This window comes from Schistocerca nitens, chromosome 5 (assembly GCF_023898315.1).
Source record: "Schistocerca nitens isolate TAMUIC-IGC-003100 chromosome 5, iqSchNite1.1, whole genome shotgun sequence".
Classification (NCBI taxonomy): Eukaryota; Metazoa; Arthropoda; class Insecta; order Orthoptera; family Acrididae; genus Schistocerca; species Schistocerca nitens.
Genome location: NC_064618.1, coordinates 448,488,247 through 448,516,018, shown reverse-complemented (window position 1 = coordinate 448,516,018; position 27,772 = coordinate 448,488,247). Strand labels below are relative to the sequence as shown.

Sequence of the window (27,772 nt, the reverse complement as noted above, 5' to 3'; positions counted from 1 at the left end):
GGCAACATTCAGTGTCAACGATGTTAAAGACGGCAATGAAGGATTAATTATGACAAGATCAGAATATGTTTTTGATACTGAAGTTTGATTATATTCCATCTTAGTCATTTCTGGCCTACTCCTTGTTAAGAGTGCATGTAATAGTGTTCACACTACACAAACTGTTTATCTTACTGACAGTGGCTCCCAATAGTTGTTTGAAGTGTTAGTACTGATGCACAAGTGCCACACAGCCTGACATAAATAACATGTCACACTTGTACCTCTTATTAAACTTTTCAGGTTTTGCATCATAAGCATGTATCTACCAGTATACTACTTACTTACATGAATGGTAAAATCTGACAAGTGTAGAAAACTAGGCAAGTGCCAGAAAACATCAAAATGAAAAAAATTTTTCCCCGAAAGATAATCTTGGCAAAATCCAAACGCAACGTTTATCTTTGCACATCACAGCAGTTCATTTCAAATCATATTATAACCAGGCTATGGGTAAACATGGTTGCTATAATGGAACTACTTGGTTGCTGAAAATATGGTTAAATGCAATCCATTGCCAGAGTTACACAGATTATTGTACAAGAAAATGATTAATATGCAGGATTGCATAGGCAATTTTTAAACATTCATTCAAATGACAAGTACTGTCACATCTCATTTCAAATTCTGTCATGAAGTTAACAAAAGTAAGAAATAAAAATTAGCAGAAAATGTTGCAGGGTTGTATTGCACTGATAGCACATTGAGCAATCATTAATTAAAATTGAGCTGTCACTGTAAATTTCCACAAACCACATGCCATATAATATTTGACAAATCTGCAAAGTAGGGGTAATAACGGCATGACCTATGAATGGTGGATGACTGGGGTATTACAGAACAAGAGTGGTAATTAAGAGGGTTACTCTCAAATGTTTTTGAGTTTTTCAAGATTGCCTCTGATTAGAGTATTTCCAAGAAAGAAAGTTAGTACTGGCCTGCAATGTGAGTTATGCAACTTTTGTCTTTCTTGCCATTTGTCAGACTAAGATGGAAATGAGCTGTCAATATTATTATTTCCTCATGATGACTCAAAAGTATGAGTGAACACACCGGAAAGTCTGCAGTCAGCTTTCAGCAAGTCTACGCCTTCCAAAGAACAGTTTGTCACTGATTTAGTTCAGCACAAGAAAACCATTATTGAAGATGAAATGCAATCGGTCGCAAAGCCAATACCAAAGAACGTGAACCTTGTCAGCTACCAGGCTGCGTGAAAGTTGAATGCCCGCCGGAGCTAATGGACCTCAATGGCAGTGTCGCCCAAGCGCTCCACTCGTCTAGTGAGTGTACCACCATTTCGCCACATGAATACACCGGACAACAGTGTCCCTCGCGGCCAGCATAAATATCGATGTAACTCGACCACTCAGTTAGTCATGAACTTCATCTGATAGCATTTGTTACTATCTTCACCATATCACTGACTACTCGTCAATGACTTCATTTTGTTATTGGTTTTCCTCTTTGGTCCTGATTTCAATTGTGGTTTGTACTTGACCTGTTGACAGTGTTCTGTCGAAAGTTCACTGCACTTTGTTGTTGCAAACATTATATTGACTTGCTCTTGGTGTGTCATGTCTGCCGTTCTGTCAGCCCTGTTGCTCAACACCAGCATGGGTTTGAGTCCCGTGCGTAGTCGATCTCCTCCCCTTGCGTCATCATCGTTTCTCTCCTGTTTTTCTGAAGTCAGCTATTCGCGGATATAGCACTTGAGCGTGGACAGTAATTGAAGAGGATATCCGCTGCATTTAACAGCAAATTAAGTGCTCTCTTGGGATTGGGTCCTACCTCGACATCTACATGGATACTCTGCAAATCACACTTAAGTGGCTGGCAGAGGGTTCATTGAACCACCTTCACAATAATTCTCTATTATTCCAATCCCGAAAAGCACATGGAAAAAATGAACACTTATATCTTTCTGTGCAAGCTCTGATTTTCTTTATTTTATTATGATGATCACTTCTCTCAATGTTGGTCAGTGTCAACACAATACTTTTGCATTTGGAGGAGAAAGTCGGTGATTGAAATTTCATGAGCCGCAACAAAAAATGCCTTCATTTTAATTACGTCCTGTCTCATGTCAGTGACACTCTCTCCCCCATTCCGCGATAATACAAAATGTGCTCAATGCACTCAATTAATCCTACCTGGTAAAGATCCCACACAGCACAGCAGTACTCTACAAGAGGATGGACAAGCATAGTGTAGGCAGTCTCTTTAGTAGATTGTTACATTTTCTAAGTGTCCTGCCAATAAAACGCAGTCTTTGGTTTGCCTTCCCCACAACATTTTCGATGCATTCTTACCAATTTAAGTTGTTCATAATAATAATTCCTTGGTATTTAGTTGAATTTAAAGCCTTTAGATTTCACTGATTTATCGTGTAACTGTAGTTTAATTGATTCCTTTTAGCACTCGTGTGGATGACCTCATAGTTTTCATTATTTAGGGTCAGTTGCCAATTTTTGCACCATACAAATATCTTTTCTAAATAGTTTTGCAATTTGTTTTGATCTTCTGATGACTTTACTAGATGGTGAATGACAGTACCATTTGAAAACAACCTAAGATGGCTGCTCAGATTGTCTTCTAAATTGTTTATATAGTAAGGAACATAAGAGGGCCTACAACACTATCTTGGGGAACAAGAGAAATCAATTTTGTTTTACTCAATGACTGTCTGTCAATTGCTACAAACTGTGACCTCTCTGACAGGAAATCACAAATCCAGTCACATAATTGAGACAATATTCCATAAGCGCACAACTGAACTACAAGCCACTTGTGCGGTACAGCAACAAAGCCTTCTGGAAATCTAGAAATCACTTATCAATAGCACTCAACACTTTGTGTGTAAAAGAGCTAACTGTGTTTCACAAGAATGATGTTTTCTAAATTCGTGTTGACCATGTATCAGTAGACCATTCTCTTTGGGGTAATTCATAATGTTCGAACTTGATATACGTTAAAAAATCCTGCTGCATACTGATGTTAATGACATGGGCCTGTAATTTACCTTTCTTGAATACTGGTGTGACCTGTGCAACTTTCTAGTCTTTGAGCACAGATCTTTCATTGGAGGGTTGTATATGATAGTTAAGCATGGAGCTATTGCACCAGCATACTCTGAAGGGAAACTTATTGGTATACAGTCTAGACCACAAGACTTGCTTTTATTAAGTGATTTAAGTTGCTTCACTCCTCCGAGGATACCTGCTTCTAAGTTACTCATGTTGTCAGCTGTTCTTGATTCACGAGTGATTTGGAGGTAGGGACAGGAAAATTCTGCGACAATAACGCAAAATTGGCAATGTTGAGCAAAATAACGTTAAATTTGCAATTTCATGATGTATTGTGAAATTTTTAATTCTACTGTATGCAAATGCTATAAACCTGAGGACAGTAGTTCACTATTATTCATAATTCATAGTAACTGAATGTTAAAACTGCATTTTGACTTCTAATCCTCTCAAGACTGAGGATCGTTTATACCTTAAACTGAAACTTCCTGGCAGATTAAAACTGTGTGCCCGACCAAAACTCGAACTCGGGAACTTTGCCTTTCGCCCGCAAGTGCTCTACCATCTGAGCTACCGAAGCACGATTCACGCCCGGTCCTCACAGCTTTACTTCTGCCAGTATCTCGTCTCCTACCTTCCAAACTTTACAGAACAACTCCTGCCAACCTTGCAGAACTAGCACTCCTGAAAGAAAGGATACTGCAGAGACATGGGTTAGCCACAGCCTGGGGGATGTTTCCAGAATGAGATTTTCACTCTGCAGTGGAGTGTGCGCTGATACGAAACTTCCTGGCAGATTAAAACTGTGTGCCCGACCAAAACTCAAACTCGGGACCTTTGCCTTTCACGGGCAAGTGCTCTACCAACTGAGCTACCGAAGCACGATTCACGCCCTGTCCTCACAGCTTTACTTCTGCCAGTATCTCGTCTCCTACCTTCCAAACTTTACAGAACAACTCCTGCCAACCTTGCAGAACTAGCACTCCTGAAAGAAAGGATACTGCAGAGACATGGGTTAGCCACAGCCTGGGGGATGTTTCCAGAATGAGATTTTCACTCTGCAGTGGAGTGTGCGCTGATACGAAACTTCCTGGCAGATTAAAACTGTGTGCCCGACCAAAACTCAAACTCGGGACCTTTGCCTTTCACGGGCAAGTGCTCTACCAACTGAGCTACCGAAGCACGATTCACGCCCTGTCCTCACAGCTTTACTTCTGCCAGTATCTCGTCTCCTACCTTACAAACTTTACAGAACAACTCCTGCCAACCTTGCAGAACTAGCACTCCTGAAAGAAAGGATACTGCAGAGACATGGCTTAGCCACAGCCTGGGGGATGTTTCCAGAATGAGATTTTCACTCTGCAGCGGAGTGTGCGCTGATATGAAACTTCCTGGCAGATTAAAACTGTGTGCCCGACCAAACCTAAACTCGGGACCTTTGCCTTTCACGGGCTAGTGCTCTACCAGCTGAGCTACCCAAGCATGACTCACGCCCCGTCCTCACAGCATTACTTCTGCCAGTATCTCGTCTCCTACCTTCCAAACTTTTAATCTGCCAATTAACTGGGAAAATTGCAGTTTTGTTAGTGGTGAGCATGACAAGACGTCCTTATACTGAGTTTGGCTGAAAATGATACCAAATGTGGCAATAAAAAGACAGGATTTGGCAAAAACTACACCACATTTGGCAATCAAATAACAACAAATTTGGCAAAGGGTTAACTAATTTGCAAAAATAAATGATTCTAACAAAAATAGCACCAATTTAAAAAAAAAAAAGAAACTTTGTATTTGGCCATAAAATAAAACGATTTTTTCCTGTCCCTTTTTTTTAAAAAAGATGCTGCTTGAGAAAATTCAGGTTAAATATTTCAGAAGTTGTTGGATACTGCATCTTTAAACACTTGGACAGAGAAGTTTCCACATTGAATTCTGTCAGTAAATGCTATGAATATGCAGTTCCAGTCAAAAGCAGTATTTAATATCATAAATTGTGATGAAACAAAGCTGAAACATGGCTATTCTCAGAAGAAATTCTCCCAGCAAACCACAACAAAGAGTGTGTGTGCACGATCTCTTTGAATACCTCTACAACTGTATAAAAATCAAATATGGATGGGATGCTGCTTCATAATTACAATGAACCAGCTCACAGCATGGTGAAAACTAAATCTCTTGAGTAATTTCGCATCGAAACTCTTCCTCATCTATCCTATAGCTCTGATCTAACTGTGTTGTTCTTTCTTGTTCCCACAGCAATAAAAACCACCTGTAAATGTCAATTTGAGTCTTCTGCAGCAGCCAAGGCTGTGAAAATAGTGACATCATATTGTTACGTAACTTAAACAATGGAAAATCCATGATGGAATGTAACAAGAATATAAAAAGAAAGTTGCTACTCACCATATAGCGGAGATGGGAGATGCTAAGTCGTAGAAAGGCACAACAAAAAGACTGTCAACAAATAAGCTTTTGGACAGCAAGGCCTTCATCAAAATAGACAACACACACACACACACACACACACACACACACACACACACACACACACACAAACCACTGCAGTCTCTGGCAACTGAAGCCACACCAAGTCTGTGTGGCTTCAGTTGCCAGAGACTGCAGTCATGTGTGGGAGTGTGTTTGCATGAGTGTGACTGAGTGAGTGTGTGTGTGTGTGTGTGTGTGTGTGTCACCTTTTTGACAAAGGCCCTGCTGGCCGAAAGCTTATTTGTTGACAGTCTTTTTGTTGGGCCTATTTGAGACTCAGCATCTCCACTATATGGTGAGTAGCAACTTTCCTTTTCATAATATTGTTACATAAGCATTGTATACAAAGCAGCGGATACAAATAAAACCATTCGTTATAAAACAGAAGTGGCACCAAGTAACTGCTACCATTCAGGAATACTTGCTTTTAAGCTATCAGAAACATCCAGCTATCACTTGAGTAGGTTAGGTTGAAGACTGTGAACAATAATTTAAGAAACACTAGTCTGACACCATTCATAGACAACTTCTGTGAATATGATTCACACAACAACGACAGGGATGGGTACATTTTCTACTTATCACCACTGAAGAAGGTTCTGATATTGAGAAGGCTATCTACACTTACAGTGAAAATGTGCTTAATTCATTAGACAAAAAATTGCAGGCAACTGGTATATTTTGTGATCTGTCAAAGGCATTTGACTGTGTAAATCACAATATCCTTTTAAGTAAACTAGAATATTATAGTATAACAGGAAATGCTGCAAAATGGTTCAAATCTTATATCTCTGGCAGGAAACAAAGGGTGTTATTAGGAAAGAGACATGTATCAAGCTATCAGGCCTCATCCAACTGGGAACTAATTACATGTGGGGTCCCACAAGGTTCCATTTTGGGGCCCTTACTTTTTCTTGTGTATATCAATGACCTTTCATCAGTAACATTACCAGATGCCAAGTTTGTTTTGTTTGCCGATGATACAAACATTGCAATAAATAGCAAGTCAAATGTAGTCTTAGAAAGATCAGCCAATAAAATATTTGTGGACATTAATCACTGGTTCCTAGCCAATTCTTTGTCACTAAACTTTGAAAAAACACACTACATGCAGTTCAGAACTTGTAAGGGGTGTCCCAAGAGTATATGTCTAACATACGATGACAAGAAGATAGAAGAAGTGGACAGTGTTAAATTCTTGGGATTACAGCTTGATAATAAATTCAACTGGGAGGAGCACACCACAGAACTGCTGAAGCGTCTTAACAAATCTCTGTTTGCAATGCGAATTTTGTCAGACATAGGGGATATAAAAATGAAAAAGATGGCATACTATGCTTACTTTCATTCCATAATGTCATATGGGATTATTTTTTGGGGTAATTCATCAAGCCAAGCTAAAGTTTTCCGGGCACAAAAACGTGCAGTGAGAGTTATATGTGGTGTGAACTCAAGAACATCCTGCAGAAGCCTGTTTAGGGAACTAGGGATACTAACTACTGCTTCCCAGTATATTTATTCCTTAATGAAATTTGTCATTAAAAATATATCACTTTTTCAAACCAACAGCTCAATTCATGGAATCAATACTAGAAATAAGAATAATCTTCACAAGGATTTAAAGTCACTTAGTCTTGTACAAAAAGGTGTGCATTATTCAGGAACACACATTTTCAATAACTTGCCAGCAGCCATAAAAAGCTTAACAACCAATGAAATTCAGTTTAAGAGAAGCCTAAAGGATTTATTGGTGGCCAACTCCTTCTACTCCATTGATGAATTTCTTAGTAAAACCAACTGATTTGTTTATAAGTACAACATAACTTCTGCACAATTTCAGTGCAGTAATGTGTTCATTGAAAATTTGTGTGTGTGTGTGTGCGTGTGTGTGTGTTAGTATAATCTAACTTCTGCACCATTTCAGTGCAGTAATGTGTTCATTGTAAATAAGTATTACAGTAGTTGTATTACCTTATAAATAAATAAACAACTTTTTTATTTTAAATTCAGTGCATTAGTATTTGTAAAATTACTCTTAGTGTTCATTAAAAAATGACGATCATTCCACTTGGGACCTGTGGAATGGTACATTAGCTTATTTGTTTTAATTGTAAATATTTGTCATGTATTGTTGTTTTTCTGACATGTTCCACATCCTGGAGGACCTCCTCACTACGGATCAATTGGAATGAAAGTAAATCTAATCTAATCTAAAATACACACAATTGCATTTTATAATTTTCTGGATTCCAATCAGCTGACATACTTTATTCACTGCACCTGCTATTACCTAAGTAACATTGAATTTTGAATTCTTTACAATCAAAACGCGTCTCAAGAATACCACATACAAGATCTGTTCAAAAAAATCCGGAAATTTGTCCACAAAATTTTTCTACGCTTACCTTTTACTTATAGTGCATAGTCTCCTTCGAAATACTCTCCTCCACAATTGATACATTGCTCTCAGTGCCGTTTCCATTTCCAGAAGCAGTCTTAGTATGCCTCTTGCCAGATTGCGTGAAGCCCTGTCTGCACTATCATTGCATATCTTCACCATTTCAATGGGGTTGTCAACGTTGGAAATAAAGTCCACAGGGGCCATCTCTGGAGAACACGGAGTATGAGGCAGCAAAAAAAAATTATATATATATATATATATATATATATATATATATATATATATATATATATATATATATATATATATATAACAGAGGTCTTTAAATATGTCTGCTTGTGTCTGTATGTGTGGATGGATATGATATGTGTGTGTGTGCGAGTGTATACCTGTCCTTTTTTCCCCCTAAGGTAAGTCTTTCTGCTCCCGGGATTGGAATGACTCCTTACCCTCTCCCTTAAAACCCACATCCTTTCGTCTTTCCCTCTCCTTCCCTCTTTCCTGATGAGGCAACAGTTTGTTGCGAAAGCTTGAATTTTGTGTGTATATTTGTGTTTGTTTGTGTGTCTATCGACCTGCCAGCGCTTTTGTTTGGTAAGTCTCATCATCTTTCTTTTTAGATATATTTTTTCCACGTGGAATGTTTCCCTCTGTTATATTCATATCATTAATTTGAACCCAACAATGACGTTTGTTATTGTCACTGTTACATTTCGAAGTCTTTTCTGTCGTCTTATTTCCTCCTTAGGTCTTTAAATATGTCTGCTTGTGTCTGTATGTGTGGATGGATATGTGTGTGTGTGTGCGAGTGTATACCTGTCCTTTTTTCCCCCTAAGGTAAGTCTTTCCGCTCCCAGGATTGGAATGACTCCTTACCCTCTCCCTTAAAACCCACATCCTTTCGTCTTTCCCTCTCCTTCCCTCTTTCCTGATGAGGCAACAGTTTGTTGCGAAAGCTTGAATTTTGTGTGTATATTTGTGTTTGTTTGTGTGTCTTATCGACCTGCCAGCGCTTTTGTTTGGTAAGTCTCATCATATATATATATATATATATATATATATATATATATATATATATATATATATATATATATATATATATATATAGGGAAACATTCCATGTGGGAAAAATATATCTAAAAACACAGATGATGTGACTTACCGAACGAAAGTGCTGGTAGGTCGATAGACACACAAACAAACACAAACATACACACAAAATTCAAGCTTTCGCAACAAACTGTTGACCTTCCCTCTTTCCCGATGAGGCAACAGTTTGTTGCGAAAGCTTGAATTTCGTGTGTATGTTTGTGTTTGTTTGTGTGTCTATCGACCTGCCAGCACTTTCGTTCGGTAAGTCACATCATCTGTTTTTATATATACGAACTTTCTCCAAAGCACCTTGGTCTTCAAATATTTTTTTATTTGCTCTATCATCCAATATCAGACGTTCCACTCTTACATTAATCCTATACACATACGTAACAACTTTATTAATTATAACTGAGGCATACTTGTTAGCAAAACACTTAAATTCATCTGTAATGTCGTAATGTTTTAATGTAGAGAAACTAATAGCACGGTCATCATATTTCTCAGTGGCGCCCATTTTTCCATATTCGAACCTAACACCATCACATTGTGTATACTCTGTACACCATCTGCACATACGACCAAAGTACGGTCTACTGAGATTCATCCGTCGGCGTATCCAACGCCTCGGGCATGCAGCGCGAACCCTGCGGTTCATCCTCATCTGACGAAAGGCAAATAACTTCCTCCGGGGCCTCCATATCTGACGCGTCCAATTCCGCCTTCATGGAACAACAGTGCAATATATGACAATCTGCATGTATTACATTAAGTCGTGAAATCAAAGCTTCATCACCAATTGAATACTCATTCGATACAAAGATGACCAAGCCACGATGTTTAATAACCATGCCAGGTTTATTCTTTACATTAACAGTGACAGGCCGTCCTTCAACTATACACTTCAAAATTGATGCGTAAGGCCTCCACCTAGACCACTCAAATTCCTCAAAAACAATAACATTATGGACGCGAGCATCGTATCCACCAAATCCAAATTCGGAACGCAGGTTGTGAGCCATCCTGAAATATCCAACACATAATACAAACGTGCCAACACTTGCCACCTAAAATGTAAACAAAATTCATTCTGACAATTACACTGCCACCGTTCTTTCTCCGTAGATAACTTGTGAACAAGCCTATATTTGGTTTTACCCTGATTAGGAGACCTCACTACCGGTGAGGCCATTTTCTAGGATGGCCTTCGGCTGTGCATCTGAGGTATGACTTGTGAGGCTTTATTTATTGAGGCTCTAGTAGTTATACCACAAAGGCCTATAACGTCCTTGTCTAAAATCGTAGTACCTATGTGCACATCTTATTCCATTAGGCATAAACACAAACTCTCTATATGCATCCCTGAATTGCCGAATTAAATCATTTAGATTTGGCTTATAATACCAGAGTTCCTCAAGTACAATAATAGCTGCTGAATAGTTTATTTTGTTTCCATACAAAGTAATAGCTAATTCATCAATCCTTTCTTGATTGGTAGGAACAGGGAAGGCGAGGTGCAAGTCGTCCGGGTAATTTCTGATATGGTCCCAGTTGCCATAAAAAAACTCCAACGCAGACATTAGCTGTAAACAACAAGCTTTATTCAGAACGTAACGGTACTCTTCCTTTTACAAAAAGTCATATACACACTATTTCTAACAACAAATGTTACATATTTAACTTCACTTTGAACTACATCATTCTTCGCAGGTTCATCACCAGCAATTTGAAGTCCGATATAAAAAGGATTAATACCTTGAAATAATTTATTTTTAGCACGACATTGGATTTCTAAATCTGTCCAGGATTTTACTTTTGATATATCTGCACTAGTCTCTGGCTTTGAATACGTTACAAACTTAAATCTATTTCTTCTACTATATCTACGCCATGGAACACCAGAAGAACGTTCAGGTTTAAGACTAAATCCACCAATTTTATTACTGCAAGCTATACGAACTTTCTCCAAAGCAACTTGGTCTTCAAATATTTTTTTTATTTGCTCTATCATCCAATGTCAGACGTTCCACTCTTGGTCTTTAAATATGTCTGCTTGTGCGATGTCTGCTTGTGTCTGTATATGTGTGGATGGATATGTGTGTGTATGTGTGTGTGTGCGCGCGAGTGTATACCCGTCCTTTTTTCCCCCTAAGGTAAGTCTTTCCGCTCCCGGGATTGGAATGACTCCTTACCCTCTCCCTTAAAACCCACATCCTTTCGTCTTTCCCTCTCCTTCCCTCTTTCCTGACGAGGCAACAGTTTGTTGCGAAAGCTTGAATTTTTTGTGTGTGTTTGTGTTTGTTTTTGTGTCTATCGACCTGCCAGCGCTTTCGTTCGGTAAGTCACATCATCTTTGTTTTTAGATATATTTTTCCCACGTGGAATGTTTCCCTCTATATATATATATAAAAAAATAATATATATATATATATATATATATATATATATATATATTATTTTTTTTTATTTTTTTTTTTTTGGCGCTAGTCTTTCACCAACAACAAACAGGGATTAATGTGCGGCTGCGTTATTGCGATGCGAGAGTCATGAATTGTCTCACCACATTTCAGGCTATTTCCTTGTCACGTATTCTCTCAGATGTCGCAACATGTCCCGATAGTACCATCAATAACGGTGTGTTACTGTGGCATGAATTCGTGATGTACTAATCCTTCAAAGTCAAAGAAAACTATCAACATGACTTTGACCTGACCTGACAAGCTTTTTTTTGCTCTTGGAGAATCTTTCATGACCCATTGTGAAGACTGAACCTTGGTCTCAACATCATCGTAACTGTAGACCCATGTTTCATCACCAGTTACGATTCTCTTAAGGAACATCTTGTTCTCGTTTGTGTGATCCAAAAGCTCTTCACAGATTACAAAGCGAAGGTATTTCTGGTCTTGACCCGCGAGCTGTCGGATAAACTTGGTGGTAACACGATGCATTCCAAGATGCCGTGTCAGGATTTCAGGACATGAACCTACTGAAATGTTACATTCTTCTGCAATCTCTCAGAGACCATCAGTCCTTAATTGGTATGCACCATTTCATTGACGTTTCTGACATGAGCATTGTCGGTAGATGACGAAGGACATTCTGAACGAGGGTTCCCTTTAACTTCTGTCCGGCCATTTTCAAACTGAGTGAACCACTTGTACCACTGAGTATGCCTTAAGCACTCACCACTGTAGGCTACCTGAATCATTTGGTGTGCCTCTGTAAAGGTTTTCGCGAGTTTCACACAAAATTTAGTACAGACACATTGCTCCTCTAACTCTGTCATTTCGAAATTCGCAAACTGTGCAACACAACATACTACTTAATATAGCACTTTACAATAACTAACAGATATACAACAATGAAACTTCCAGCAGTTGCATATGAAACGCAGTTGCACATGTCAACCGAATTTCGCTCCAACACTCCACTGGTGCAAAATTACGAATGTTATGGAATTTTTTGAACAGACCTCATACATCAAACAAGGCAAAATGAAGATGTTAATTCCCCAATACTGTAGAAGAATGAAATAACACATAACTAGAGCTGGAAGATCTGTGAGGATGTTTGTAAGCAATGCTGTTGTCTAGAGGACAGTTGCATAACCCAGAAGGCTGAAGCAAAATTCAGGAAAGCCTGCAGGTGATCAACAATTGGTGCAATGGCTGACAGCTATCAATCACTCTAAAACCTTCCATACACTACATACACGTGAACAACAAGTCCTTTCTCAGTAAAATGATCATCTTATGTACCATTTCTTCAACAACAATATGTCCTAATTTTCATGACTTCTGAAAGTGAACAACATGTGTACATTCCATAGGATGGAGAAATGAACGCAGCAAACCATTGCAGCTGCAATCAATTGTAACACTGATGCCCTGTATGATATATTTCAGACTAAAATGAGCTGTTGCCATAATGTACGTGTTGAATTTGTGACAAAATCATTTTGGCTAAGTTATTACAATAATGTAAAATCTGAGCAGGACATAAGGAATAGAATACCCAAGATAACCACTCTCTGTACGGAGGCATTATTGAACAGTGAACAGACTCTCACAAGATACTGAGAATTGTAATTTAGCTTACAGACACTCAAAGCCATAATATTATGTCACTCATAAAACAGCTCCTTGCAAAGAATCATAATGCCTTCAGGAAAAGTAACTCACGTTACAGCTTGACAATATTATGAAAAGAATAGACAGTTGCTACTCACCACATAGCAGAGTTGCTGAGTTGCACTATGAGCACAATAAAAAGATATCAAACAAAGCTTTCAGCCAAACAGCCTTCATCAGAATTAGACAACACACACACACACACACACACACACACACACACACACACACACAAATACGACCACAGTCTCATGCTGCCAAGGCCTGGTGTGTGTGTGTGTGTGTGTGTGTGTGTGTGTGTGTGTGTTTTGTCTAATTCTGATGAAGGTCTGTTTAGCCGAAAGCTTCGTTCACAGTCTTTTTGTTATGCCTCTCTCTGAATCTGCACTATATGGTGAATAGCCACTATCCTTGTCATTATATTGTCATTATTCCATCCTGGATTTTCCACTGTTTTATTTTGTTTCACGTTAATGCTTTATTAACATAAAATATCTGGACAACAGTAAACACAGAAGACCAGGCAGACTCAGCATGTCTACATTTTTGACTGATGTTTGACACTGTACCACACTACCAATAATTACAACAGATTCACAAATATCCAACTGTTTCAATGAATTTTGACTAACAGAATCAAGAATGTTGTATAGGGCAGCAAATGTTCAACACAAACACAAGCATCAAGTGTTGCTCCAAAGAAGTTTAATAAGACCACTAATGTTCCCTACACAAGCAAACAATTTATGAGATATGGTCACTCAACTGGAAAATACCAAAGTTAGACAATCACATGGAAACATACAAAAAAAAAAAAAAAAAAAAAAAAAAAAAAAAAAAAAATATTGACAAAACCTTCAATTCATGTACAGAATGGAAAAATAACCTTATAGTATTATATCACAACATTAGTGTTAAATATTTTGAGCCTATTATATTTAAATATCTAGGGATAATACTACAACATGATATTAAATGAGACAAACATGTGAAATAAGTAATAGATGTGGTGATTTACGATTTAGGTTTTATTTGGGGATATATGTGCTACATCTGTAAGGAAATCACACACTATATGCTAGTGCAACCAATTCCAGATGACTATGCCAGTGTTTGTTGTTCTAATCCAGCAGGCATGGCAACAGGGAATTTTCAAGGATTCGCTGATAAGATAACAAACAAGTACAGCCCCTATGAAGGTGTAAATGGTGATCACCTGAATGGGCATCTTTAAAAGACAAGGCATCACAGAACCACTATTCAAGGAAGACTAAGGCAATTCTACTATATCCATAATATAACTCTTTAAATTAAAGCTGAGAGAGATTAGATCACATAATGTGGCATATAGACAAATTTTCCCCTAACTTCAAACAGAATATCAGTAAATTTAGCATAATGTGACTTCCTCCCAAGGACTTGTGGAGTACAGATGTAGATATATTATCAGAGCCAGTTTAAAGTTTCAAACTGTTTTCTATTCACTGAGTATCAAAGGAAGAAACGAAATACAGAGAGAAGTCAGGCAACACTTTAGTAATTATAGAAATAGCTGACACTGAAAAGGATGGAGCATGTTCCTGTGGAATGTTTCTTAAGTGTTTCAGGGAAATTTTATGAAACCCATACCTGAACCAGGAATTTAAGCCTATCCAAACTGAGTTCAGAATCCAAACAAAAAGGTTTGGGGTTAAATCCTAACCAATCTGATTTTTTCTGTCACTTCTAGAACAACTATTTTGCTGAGTTTCACTACGGCATTTTACTTTCTGGAATTCATCTCCCTATGAGTGTAGTCAGACACTGGTAATACTTCTATTTCCCATAGAGTGTGAAAGTATGAACTGGAGGGATAAGAGGAGGCAAGAAGCAAGATTATAGCCTCACTGAATTGGTAGAATGCGTAATTCCCTTGATGCTTATGAGAAATTTGTCTTTCAACAATAGGCTCTCAGTTAGTGTCACAGAGTGGTAGAGCACAATAGTAGAATATGCACAATTGGTTTACATAAGTTATTTTTCTGCATGCTGGAAATTTACACACCGCAAAATAGCAAAGTGACTTAAATTTAATTAAAAAAAATCAACAACATTATACTATATCATTATCCACGGTACAAGAGAGCCACAGATAAAACAAAAACATTTTTCTTCTTTTCTGCATATTCTACCAGTGTTTAATTTAGTATGGTCTATGGCATAAAAGGAGCTGTTCACAGAAATGACTTCCTGTTAGATTTAAAATGTCCTTTGTGACTGTCAAACACACAAATGGATTACAGGTAAAAACATACACTGGTATGCAACACTTAAGGATGTGTCACTGCAAGGAACATAACTTGACAAAATTAACACCGTACATAGAAAAAACTGCTATGGTATAGTACAGAAGGTAACTGAAAGAAATGACACTTTTATTCAACGACAATAATTACACTTAAGTCACAGTGATTTACAATTGTCCTCTGGACAATACAAATGGTGGGATGTGGTTCTTCATAGGGCGCGCGATCACCACAGATGGCAATGCATGCTTTGCAACATGCTTCCATGCAGGTCACAAAGCTGGTAAGGTGTTCTTGTGGTGGTGTGTTCATTCCTCCACCAGCATAGTTGACTACTGGATGGTCGCTGGAGCATGTGGACATGGATGTGCTGCAATAAGTCTCCCCAATGCATCCCACAAGTGCTCGATGTAATTTATGTTTGCGGAACAGACAGGCCAGTTCATTTACTAATGTCCTCTCATTCCAAGAGCTCCTCCACCTGTGCTGTACGATGCAGTTGCCTGATGTTACTCATAAAAATGAATGCAGAGCCAAATTCACCACTGAAAAGATGCATGTGGGGAAGCAGTTACAGTGCCACAACAACATTGACCAGTAAGTGCACCATGTTCAAAGATTTGGAGGTCAGTAGGCCCATGCAACACTGTGCATCCCTACAAAATAACACCTATACCACCAAAAGATCATGTCTGACAATGTTCCTGGGTTAACTATGTGTTCCCCATCTCGCTATTTGAGGCCTCATCAAGAATCATTACTCACAAGGAGACCACACGGCAACTGGACCTTTGTGATTTTTTTTATATTTATGGTAAGTGAAGTCCAAAATTCAAGTTTCTGTTTCCCTAAGCAGTTTGATGCAACTCTCAAAAATTCCAAATAAAATTGACTTTAAAGTTTTCTGAGTGTCTTTAATATTATAAAGTACTGTTGGCATTTTGACAGGCAGTGTGGTGCTACAGTAGAATACTCACCTACCATGTTGGCGGCCTGGGTTCGATTCTTAGCCAACGCAAATTTTTAAACAAAGGTAAATGTTCTATGGGTATTTCCGTGAAGCATATAATACATAAATACAAAAAAAAAAAAAAAATAGTAGCACGCGAGACTAGAAACTGTTGGTTCCAGTCTTGTTTTGGTCATTATCTTTTTTCTTCATTTTCTCCACTCATTTCAAATACCTTCATCATTTAAATATAAAATTCTTCGAATATATATTAATTAACACATATATAATTGTAATTTTTATGAAAAACGCATTTCTTCTTATTTATGATTACATATGGCTCTAAAAATCCAGTTTACATTCTAAATATAAATTCTTAGTTCCCAATCTTTTATAGATTGTTTAAATTAAAAAAAAAAACATTACAAATTGAACTTTTTTGTCTTTTATACATTTCAGGCTTCACAGAAACTTTTGTGGAACATGCACCTTTGTTTAAAAATTAATCACAACCAGAAATTGAACTTGGACCGCTTATGTGGCAGGCAAACGTTCTGCCTGAGCGACCACTTCACGCCAAACCCTCAGAAAACTTCAAAATCGATTTTCTCAGGAATTTTTGAAAGACAACTGCCTTGCGAGATTCATAATTGAGTGCTGAACTTCACGTACCATAAATATAAAAAAAATCACAAAATTCCGACTGCCATGTGATTTTCGTTTCAGACAATCTCTTATATGCTCTTGACACCGAAATCGGTGCCACCAATGTGCAGGTGTCAATGGAACACCACAAACTGGTTATTGGACAAAAACGTCACTCTCTTGTACTCAATGTGCACAGTGGATTGCATGCCTTGCAATCCTGTTAAATGTGACTGCAATTGCATCCACTGTTAAATGTGGATCCCTTCTTACCTACTGCACAATGTAGCAGTCATCTGCTGCTTGGTTAACTGCAGTTGACCACCTCCTCTTCTTCGGGCAGCAATGCCTGTGGTTTGGAATCCTCCCCATGCATGTGAAACAATGCTGTCAGCAATACCACACTCCTGAGCTGTACTCATCACACTTCGCCCTTCTTCCAGTTTCCCACGTGAACTCTTACAAATGTTGTCTCTGGGCCACGCTGTTACAAAGAACACTACCACAGTGCCATACATGCTTGAAGATTGTCGCACATTGTCTTTTCTCGTTCATTCAGTTGCCTAATGTCATGTGACCAGCCCCACTTGGCACTATAGTAACTTTGACCAGATGCCATGTGACATCCAGATTTATGTGCATGACTGGTAGACCTCTGGCAACAGCTCTCACACTTTCATTCATTTCCACTAAGTTATTAATGTGTTGTATTACTTAACCCATCTCTTCCTTTAAAGTTCTGCAGAGCAGTGTATTTTCACAGTTTGCATTTGGCCAGTCAATACCCTTTACAGAAATAATTAACTATTCACAAAAATAGTGACATATAGTACTAATGAATGAAGATCTGCTAAACACATGAACTGTTGATGTTCCCAAAAAGACAATTACGAAAAAGGACCAAGTTTCTGAACTTAGCTTGTCGAGGAGCCACAATAAATCATTTCTTCCAGTTCAAACATTCATCAGTAAGTTCACCGAGATATTTGGAGCAGTCTATGCTACCCTCTGACTCCTATTCATGTATTACATTACAGCTCATTTTGTCATGCAGAACTAAATATATTCTCTATGCTGAGAGTTCGGTATCCCTACTGTATTTCTGAAGGCATTTTAAACTGACTTAATCATGCAAGACCATTCATACATTCCTTTTTTCTTCCTTTTGTTGTCTGTTTCAATGGTGAATCAAAGAATTTAACTTAAAGGATAAAAGAAGTCGACATACGAATTTACAATTTCTAGGCTGTGACAGTGTCTTAAGGCCCATGATTCTTATAATTTTTAAACAGATTTTTCACCACCTGGATCATAAAGGTTATTTCTCTTTATTACAACATTTCTGGAGAATAAAAATCTCTTCTGTAAAAGTCAGCAAGGATTCCACGAACAGAGATCTCGCAAAATTAAGCTCACTCTGCTTGTGCAAGAGATCCTAAACACTGTAGACAAAGGTGTCTAGGTTGATCAAATGTTCCTTGACATTCAGAAGGCATTCAATACAGTTCCACACTGCCACACTGCCATATAGTGAACAAAGCACAAGTTTACTGTGTATCAGACTAAATTTGTGATTGAAGTTAGGACCTCCTTGCAGACAGAACTCAACATCGTTCTTAACAGAATAAAATCAGTAAATATAAAGGTAATTTTGGTAGTATCCCTACACAATGATATAGAGCCACTACTGTTTACAGTTTATATTAATGATACAACAGATAATGCTTAAAACTCCATAAGGCCGTTTGCAGATGACACTGTTTCTTTAGGACGGTCACAATGCCACAAGATGAGGAAAACAAGATGACCTGTAGAGAATCGACAACTGGTGCAAGGACTAGCAGTTGACTCTGAATATAAATAAATGTAATGCACTGTTGTTCAGTTACACTACTGATGATAAATCATTATAAACCGTAACTACTGTAAAATACCTAGAAATAACCATCCAGAGTACCCTTTGGAAACACCACATAAACAGTTGGGCTCAGACTCACTGGGAAAATCTTAAGGAAATATAATTCATTAATAAAAGAAGTGGCTTACAAAGCACTTGTTTGCTGGTTCTAGTGTTTCTCTCATCAGTCCGGGGCACTTTTACAGATTAGGATTAATAGGTGTACAAAAGATCGAAGGAAGAGCAGCACATTTTGCCACCAGATTCTTTAGTCTGCACAAGAGCATTACAGGGATGCTCAGCAAACTACAACAGTGTCAGATTCTTCAAGAGAGGCACTGCACATCATACAGGTTTGCTGTTGAAAATGCAAGAGGAGTCAGCAAAATTTCCTCCCATATGTATTTCGTAAAACGACCACGACAAAAAAAAAGTTGCAAATTAGAGATCATAATAAAGTTTATCTACAATCACTGTTCCCAATGTCATTCATTAATGAAACACGAAAGGAAGAGGGAGAAGAAAATGTGGTACCAGAAGTACCCTCCACCACACACACTGTCACATGGCCTGCTTTGTACAAATGCAGATGTTAAGATCAGTTCCAGTTATTTTTCATAAGTATCTTCAGATCTGGTGACCCATGTAACAGTTAACCTCAGTCTGTGTCAATGTCGAAAGTGTATAATGTCTTGCTAATTCATAAAGCTTTGAGCTGGTTATTTTCCAAGTTTCTTTTTATTTAATCAAAATAAATTGCTTCAAACTCCAGGACAGCTTACTTTGTCAAATCAGCAGAGAGTAGGTTGGCATGATTGTGCAGTAGCAACACTTGATACCATCTTCTTGGTTGTTTTTCTTAAATTGTAACTACAAAGTGTGCTAGATGCTGACAACAAATCTCGGTTGTGACTGTCACACCTCTGGGAAGCAATTTCTAGTACTCATTATCATCTTTGTGCCACGAGATGCATAACAACGTCTGTTGCGGATGTACATTGGTCTCTGCATGGAGAGATGATTTCTGCTGAGGCTCAGAAATTAATTTTTTCTGTTGAAGTTAACTTAAATGCACCATAGCTCATCATCAATAATGACACTGGGTAGGAACACTTGTTCTTCAGAAGCAAAAATGCAGGTATGGCAGTACCCATGCACCTAACTTTCGGATCGGGGCTACTGAGTGGACACAGATGAGAAATGGTCACAGTTCACACCTGCCAATTACTGAGTACACTGATATGGTCATAACAGACTGAAAATTTAAATGGTCTTATTCAAAGCACACTGATCTCCCTTAAGTCTTCCTGAATGCAGAGAATCACTCACATCAAAACTACCTTCCCTGAAACGAGAAAACCACTTTTTGGCTTGATTTAAACGATGGTACTCTTTGCATACACAGCACAAATAGTTCCAGCTGCCTCTATCAAAATTAAAGCAAACAATGTTTCTCCAGCAAACACACTATTTTCTATCGATCATGACACTTGTTAGTTTCAAATATGCAAAATTTCATATGTATAATCTCATCAATAATACTAGCACTTCAAGAAAACTTAAGTCAATAAATACATTTTTAACAACCCTCATACTCAAAGCTTTCAGGTAAATTTTAATATGATGGCAAATTGTGTGTTCCTCACTCGCAACCTCCACTAGCAATTAACACATCAATAGTGTTCTGCAGTATTAATTGGGTTTGTTGTGAATATATTGCACTGAAACTCACACTACAAAAACAAATAATTTTATGCTTGCTAAAGTGTGAGATACAGCACATGCTGTAGATTGTACGTACAAGGTGCAATGAGACAGAAAACCTCAGGTGGTGATGAGCCACCTTCAGCTGCTTCATTGAGGGCCAGGCAAAAAATTTCTGGAATGAATCACTATTACTAGTTCAACATTAACCACAGTTTCACTTGTGTACACTTGCCATTAATTGTAATTAGCACAAGATTACATCTGAAGATCAAAGACATTTTGCCGTAAAAAGTTCTAATATTCTAGGAATCAATAATTCTAGTCAGATATTATGGCTGAATGCCTCCCTTCCAATGTCAAGGCAAGCTAGCAGCTGACACATGAGTAAAATTTGTACTTATTTGTTCCTTGAGAAGCTACAACATTCAGATGTTTCAACCCAAACTTTTTGTAATAATGTTGAACTGTTGAACCTGCAGCTTCTTATAGAAACCAAACAAAATTATTTTCGGCTAAGTGCAATTATGGTGTACCAGGCTCTTCCACTACATGCTCTGTTGGCAATCTGGTTCTTTTGGTCACAGCCAATAAGATGGTAGTATGAGGTAGCCAATCAGAATCGATGAATCTAACAATTTCTGTCGACAGAAGACACAAATGAATTAAATTTGTTTTTGATATGGAAAGCAAGAAGAAAACCAAATATGCTGTCAGAATGAACTGTAGTGTAGGCTAAGGCGTAAATTAGGTTGGAATGTGATAATTTGATTGTGAGCTGGCAAAGCCAATAAATGTGAATAGAAGCAAACTAGATGCACTGACAAACTGGCCTGTAGTGATGCCTGAGGTCTAAGTTAGAAAGGACTGTGACAATTCTGTTGTGACTTGGCAAAGCCAACAAATCTCACCAGGAAAACATGATTGCTATAATAGACAACATGTAGCTTAGCCTGAGATGTAAGTTCATCATTGCAATAACATATTTGTTTGCGTTATTTCTGATTTTGGTGAAAAGTCTCACAATGTGGTTAAAGTTTCACCTAATAGAGGAACATCCCAGCTAACTTTATTTAACAAACACAGGAACTTATGAATGAGCATTCTGACTGACTACTGACAATAGACTCATGATTACTTCCCATCATTCACCATGCATATAGCCAACTGCAGCTGTCCCACTAATATTTAATTGTCTCCTGTAGTGGAGGTGAGTTATTACCTGATGACAGTCAGATATGCTGAAAACCTGCTCATAATAAATAACATCTGTTTATCACCATTACAAATGTCAAATCACAATTTTAATTTAGATGATGTGACAAAGGTGTTACAGTGTTATTCTTTTGTGTGTGAATTGTTGAACGGCTTAGACAGAGGTCTACATGTGAAGTAAGAAATGATACCACACACAAATAAGACATACTGGCGATTACGTCACAACTACGAGGGTTGCCCAGTAAATAATGCCCCATATTTTTTTTCTCCAGAAGTATTTATTCCACAACAATCAAATTTACATATGTGAAAGACTGATGTTTTGTCTACTTGCTTTATTTTTCCACATAATCTCCTTCAAGTTCGACGGCCTTTTTCCAGCGAGACACAAGAGCGTGTATTCCCTGCTGGTAAAAATCTTTACTCTGCCTACGGAGCCAGGTTGTCACTTCGTGAATCACTTCTTCGTCATCGGCAAAACGTCTTCCACGAATGAAATTCTTCATTGGCCCAAACAAGTGAAAGTCTGAAGGAGCCAAATCGGGGCTGTAGGGTGGATGGGGTAACACTATCCAACCCAGTTTCGCGATGTGTTCACAAGTCCTCAAACTTGTGTGAGGACGAGCGTTATCATGCTGAATCAAAACATCCTGTGGGTTAACATGACGCCCAAGGCGCCGGAAGCGCTGCTTAAGTTTGTCTAATGTTTTGACATAAGCCTCTGAATTAATGGTACTGCCTTTTGGCATCACATCAATGAGAATTACGCCCTCGCAATCCCAAAACACAGTCATCATGACTTTTCCGACTGAAGGACCTGTTTTGAATTTTTTCTTCTGTGGAGAATAAGCATGACGCCATTCCATCGATTGTCTTTTTGTTTCGGGCTCAAAATGATGCACCCAAGTTTCATCACCTGTCACAATCCGTGACAAAAAGGCCTCCCCGTCAACGTGAAAGCGTCGCAACAAATCGAAAGAAATGTCTTTTCTTTGGGATTTGTGATCGACAGTAAGACACCGAGGAACCCATCTTGCACACACTTTTGAGTATCCAAGCTGATTGATAATCACATCCACACTTCCTTTGCTTACTGACAACTCCAGTGCCAATTGTCGAGTCGTAATGCGTCGATCCCGTCGAATAAGAACATCAGCCCGCTGCAACATGTCAGGCGTGACAGCCGTGGGAGGCCTTCCCGACCGCGGCAAATCTCGGAGCTCCGCAGCACCGCCCTCTGATGCTTTCACCCTCTGTGCCCAGCGACCAACAGTACTCCTATCGACTGCAGATGCTCCGCAGACGTTGCACAAGCGTTTATGGATATTGCCCACGGTTTCTTCCTCTGCTACGAGAAATTCAATCACTGCACGTTGTTTCTGACGGATGTCACTTGCAGACGCCATTTTAGAACATTCCTACACCACCGCTCTCTGTCGGAGGAAATTGAAACTTTGCGTACACACGCGGGAAACTTCAAATAACTCGCACCTAAAGTTTCACATTTCTAATATTTTTTATTTCGGAGAAAAAAAATATGGGGCATTATTTACTGGGCAACCCTCGTATTACCAACTGAAGCATATAAAACTCCATTCAAACTACAGTAGTAAAGTTCTATTGTAGAAAAGATAATTTTGTTCTAGCAAACTTACCTGTCTAATAGACATTGTACAAAGAATGTACAAGAAGATAAAGGAACATTCTGTGTAATCATCTCCAGGCAGATTCCTGTGAGACAGTCCTTGGATCCAAGAAATTGGAACAAAAGGTAATCTTGCAACAACTCTTCCATCAAAGCTGAATGAAAAGTTCAGACATGTATGACTTACAGAATGCTTTAAACATTTCAGGCATTTGAAATTTCTTATGTAAGATACTTACATACTATTAAACATGCTCAAAAGAGCAGTGAAGGCAAAACCAATTGCAAAAACTGATTTCATTTTCACTAAAGACAGATCTCTATTATTGTTCTTCAGTTTCTCTTCTTCTCTTTCTATTTTCTTCTTGTGTTGTTTATCAAAAGAGTCACCATGTGCCTCTTTGCGTTTCTCCACTGAAATTAAACAAACATGTATCATTAAATTAATTTATTTACACTTTTCCATTAATTTGCAGATGATATGAACTCAAAGTAAAGTTATGTATATATTTACCACCATTTACTGCACAGAATAAGGAATCCAGTAACTTACATTGAGCAGTCTTAATCTTGATTCAGACTGTAGTGAAGTTCCGTGTACACCCACTCTCCTTTGACCAATGATGATAAAACTTTTTTCTAACAAATTGATCTGTTGGGATTAGGTGAGAAATGAGGCGGTGATGGTTTGGTTGTGTACTGATAAAAGGAGGCAATCAAAGTGCCATTACAAAAAGCATACTTTTTAAATGGAGATTATGGCGACTAACCTGTAGCATGGCCCCAGGCCTAACATATGTTTTAGGCGTATTATTTGTTTAATTGTAAGTTATACATCAGGACTATTTCATTTATATACACTGCGTCTCAGCTGAAAACCCTCGTTTTCACAGTACAGTTTGACGTTTTCAAGGTTTTGGGTGTTAATAACTAGAACAATCCCAACTAAAACAAACTATGACAGTTCAAGTACACATGACTGGGCTATCAAGTACACATGATTGGATAAAAATTACGTAGTGGATCCTTTTTCATTGTTAGTAATAGGCCATTATCTAATATACCTATTCTGAATTTATCTTGGAGTTTTTGTTTTTATGATGAAATGTATGTGTGAAATATGGCATGGACACAGACAGTAGTCTATGCTACAGCTCAGTCTTACTGAAGCCTTTTTTTTTTTTTTTTCACTGGCTTGGCCAACTCACGCCCAACCTGACTCACCTTCCAACCTGACTAAGAGCTCAGGCTATGCTCCACATCAGTCTGTTACCACAGCTAGTAGGATCAACTCCCACACTCTAGCCCATGGTTTTATAAAGCCAAGCACCATAGCAGTTACATATGACTGAACAATATTTGCCTTAATGGCGCAACTGCTCAAAGCTGACAAAGCTTTATCTTATTCTCCAGTACTTTCAAGAAAGTAAGAATCCTGTTTCACTGATTTGGCATTGATAAAATGGACGTAGGTGTCGAAATCACATTTTTTAAGAGATCTAAACAAATATAACTGCTTTGTAGAACCTATCTCTGATTAACTATAGCATTGTAGGTGGTGTAAAAAATAAGTTACTTTACCAAAGTGATTGATTTTATTTACTCACATTTCATGCGTGGCTATGTTGCTTATAACGTAACAAAAGTTAGTGTAGTCCAGTGCCCTCATATTTGGCCTGCATATTATAATTTAAAACAAATAACTGACAAACTGACACTTTCCAATGTTAAACATGGGTCTTATGGTGAAAGTTTACAATAGGGAGAATGTCATACTCGTGTTTCGTGCAAGAATGTTATCAGCGCTTGACGTGAAGTATGATGGGAACAAATGAAGGTGTATTAGCCAATGAGAGAGCAGCGGGCGGATGACATGTTTTGAAGTAATAGATTCAGAAGAAAGAGTGAAACAGTGCTGTAAATGAGGATTATAACTGCTCCTTTTGAGTAACAGCTACTTAAACTGTACTACTATCTGCATCTGCAAACCAGGGACAGTGTTGCAACTCATGATATATTCGAAAAAGCAGTAAAACATTTCTCTGCAATCGATCTGCATGAGCATACTGAGTAAGGGATGAATGTTTTTTTATTGAATCATGGGAGGAGGTAGGTGGATCATTATTAATAAACATTGATCCACCTACTTTCCCATGATCGAATTAAAAAACATTGACCACTTGCTCCAAGTGAAAGCTTTTGCTGCACTTCCAGATGATTCCATTCACACAAAACTTTGAATCTTTAAGAGGCACTTCATACTACATTTGATACATTTTCATGTCTCTGCAATTAATTGATGAGATATGCACTAACAGATGATTCCACTATACAGCTCTCGCTTCCATTAATGTTTCTCTTGAAACACATTAATACAATGAAAAGCAGCAAACAAGATAATAATTTCAATTTTGGTGCTAGCAATACATTGCCTCTGTTCTCGTCTCTCATTGGTTATGTCAAAGACTCATCCCAGTGACTACGCAAAACTGATGTGCTACCAACCTATGAATAGTAGATAAGCACCGCCGTGACTACCACTGGCCATAATCTAGACTTTAGCTATGTCTTACAGTATTTGTATTAGATTTAGATTTTAATATTACTTACAGAAAATTTCACAGAGATAACTTCACTAGATATATAGACCTATACATCTATAAATAGTTTCAATCAGATTCTAAATGCTACATATACTTACATCTTTTACTCTGTCTCTCTACTTCAGCTTTTAGTTTCTGATATTTTTCTGTTCTGTATACCATCAGCCATGTAAGACCTAAAAAAAGATATTTAGCTGTGACTATTGTACTGAATTTCAGTAAACACAATCTACACAACTTTCTTTAGTTGCGTAACAAAACAGCGAAACAGCTTCATAACATTTGTATGGGAATTAATAAAAGTAAAAAAGCTTTAATAAGTAAGATATTATTTATATTTAATAACAAACATCAGAATTCACCAAGCAAGAAGTGCCAAATGCGTGTGTCAGTTTTTAAAGGACTTGATCTGAGGGATCAGCTAAGATTTATAGTCTAGCAAAAAGCTGTTTCTACTACACACATTAAAAACTACAAATGCAAACAAATCCATTTTATGTACTGTCTACCTCTACAATCGGTACATGACTGAGAAGTGCACAGCACAGCAAGTGTACTGGTTATTATGGCTTTTTCCAATTCCATTTACATATGGCACGTGGGAAGCCTGAGTGCTTAAATGCATACTTAATTAGTCTAATCTTTTCTTTGCATAGGAGGGGGGAGGGGGGGAGGCGCCGGGGTGGGGGGGGGGGATCGGGTGGGATTGGGGAGGGTGTTATAGTACACTCCTAGATTCATCCCTTAAAGTTGGTTCTACAAACTTGCTAAGTAGGTTTTCATGGGATAGTTTGAATCTTACTTCAAGCGTCTGCTAGTCAAGTTCTTCTTCATCTTCGTGACATTTTCCCATGGGCTGGAAAAACCTACGACCACTTGTACTGCCCTTTTTTGTATCTATTTAAGTCTATTTGGTACATGTCCTACAATACATGAGCAGTATTCTAGAATGGGTTGCATGAGTGTTTTGTATGCAGCCTCCTTTGTAGGCTGATTGCACTTTCCTAGTGTTACACCAATAAATTGTAGTTCGCCATTTGCTTTCCCTACGACTGAGCCTTTGCGACTATTTCATGTCATATGCCTACATATTGTTACACCCAGATATTTGTACGAGTTGACTGATTCCAACTGTGACTCACTGATAACTTAGTTACAAATACTACACTTTTTGTTTCATGAAGTGCATAATTTTATATTTCTGAATGTTTAAATCAAGTTGACAATCTTTGCATCACATTGAGGTTATCAAGATCTAACTGAACATTTGAGCAACTTTTTTTTAACAGTATTTCATTACAAATAACTGAATCGTCTAAAAAAGTGTTAAGTTACTATTAATACCAGCTTCTTTCAGACAGCATTTCATTATAGATCCCTGCATCCTCTACAAAAAGTATTAAGTTCTTAACTGTCCATAAGGTCATTAACATACAACATGAACTGTAAAGATCTCAATGCACTCCTCTGAGGCATGCCCCAAGCTGCTTCTACATCTGTCGATGACTCTCCAACCGAGATAACTTACTGCATACTTTCTACTAAAAGACACTCAATCCAGTCACAAATTTCACTTGATACCCCACACAAAAGTACTTTTGATAATAAGCATAGATGTGGTACTGAGTGAAATGCTCGTCGGAGGCTGAGAAAT

At 38.0% G+C, this 27,772-nt stretch overlaps 1 protein-coding gene across 2 annotated transcripts in view; it reads right to left on the bottom strand.

Moving 5' to 3' along the window:
- Positions 1 to 27,772, bottom strand: part of LOC126259197 (calcium load-activated calcium channel) — a 34,594-nt gene that overhangs the window by 1,267 nt on the left and 5,555 nt on the right. Inside the window, exons 2-5 of one of the 2 annotated variants that reach the window (XR_007546483.1) lie at positions 26,217 to 26,294; positions 23,755 to 23,929; positions 23,526 to 23,670; positions 7,955 to 8,156 (exon numbers count right to left, since the gene is read on the bottom strand). Coding sequence is in view for 1 of the 2 variants with exons in the window: in XM_049955787.1 (XP_049811744.1) it covers positions 23,526 to 23,670; positions 23,755 to 23,929; positions 26,217 to 26,294 (398 nt within the window). In the remaining variant the exon portion in view is untranslated. The remainder of the gene's footprint in view (positions 1 to 7,954; positions 8,157 to 23,525; positions 23,671 to 23,754; positions 23,930 to 26,216; positions 26,295 to 27,772) is intronic. The other variant, XM_049955787.1, reaches the window with a different exon arrangement.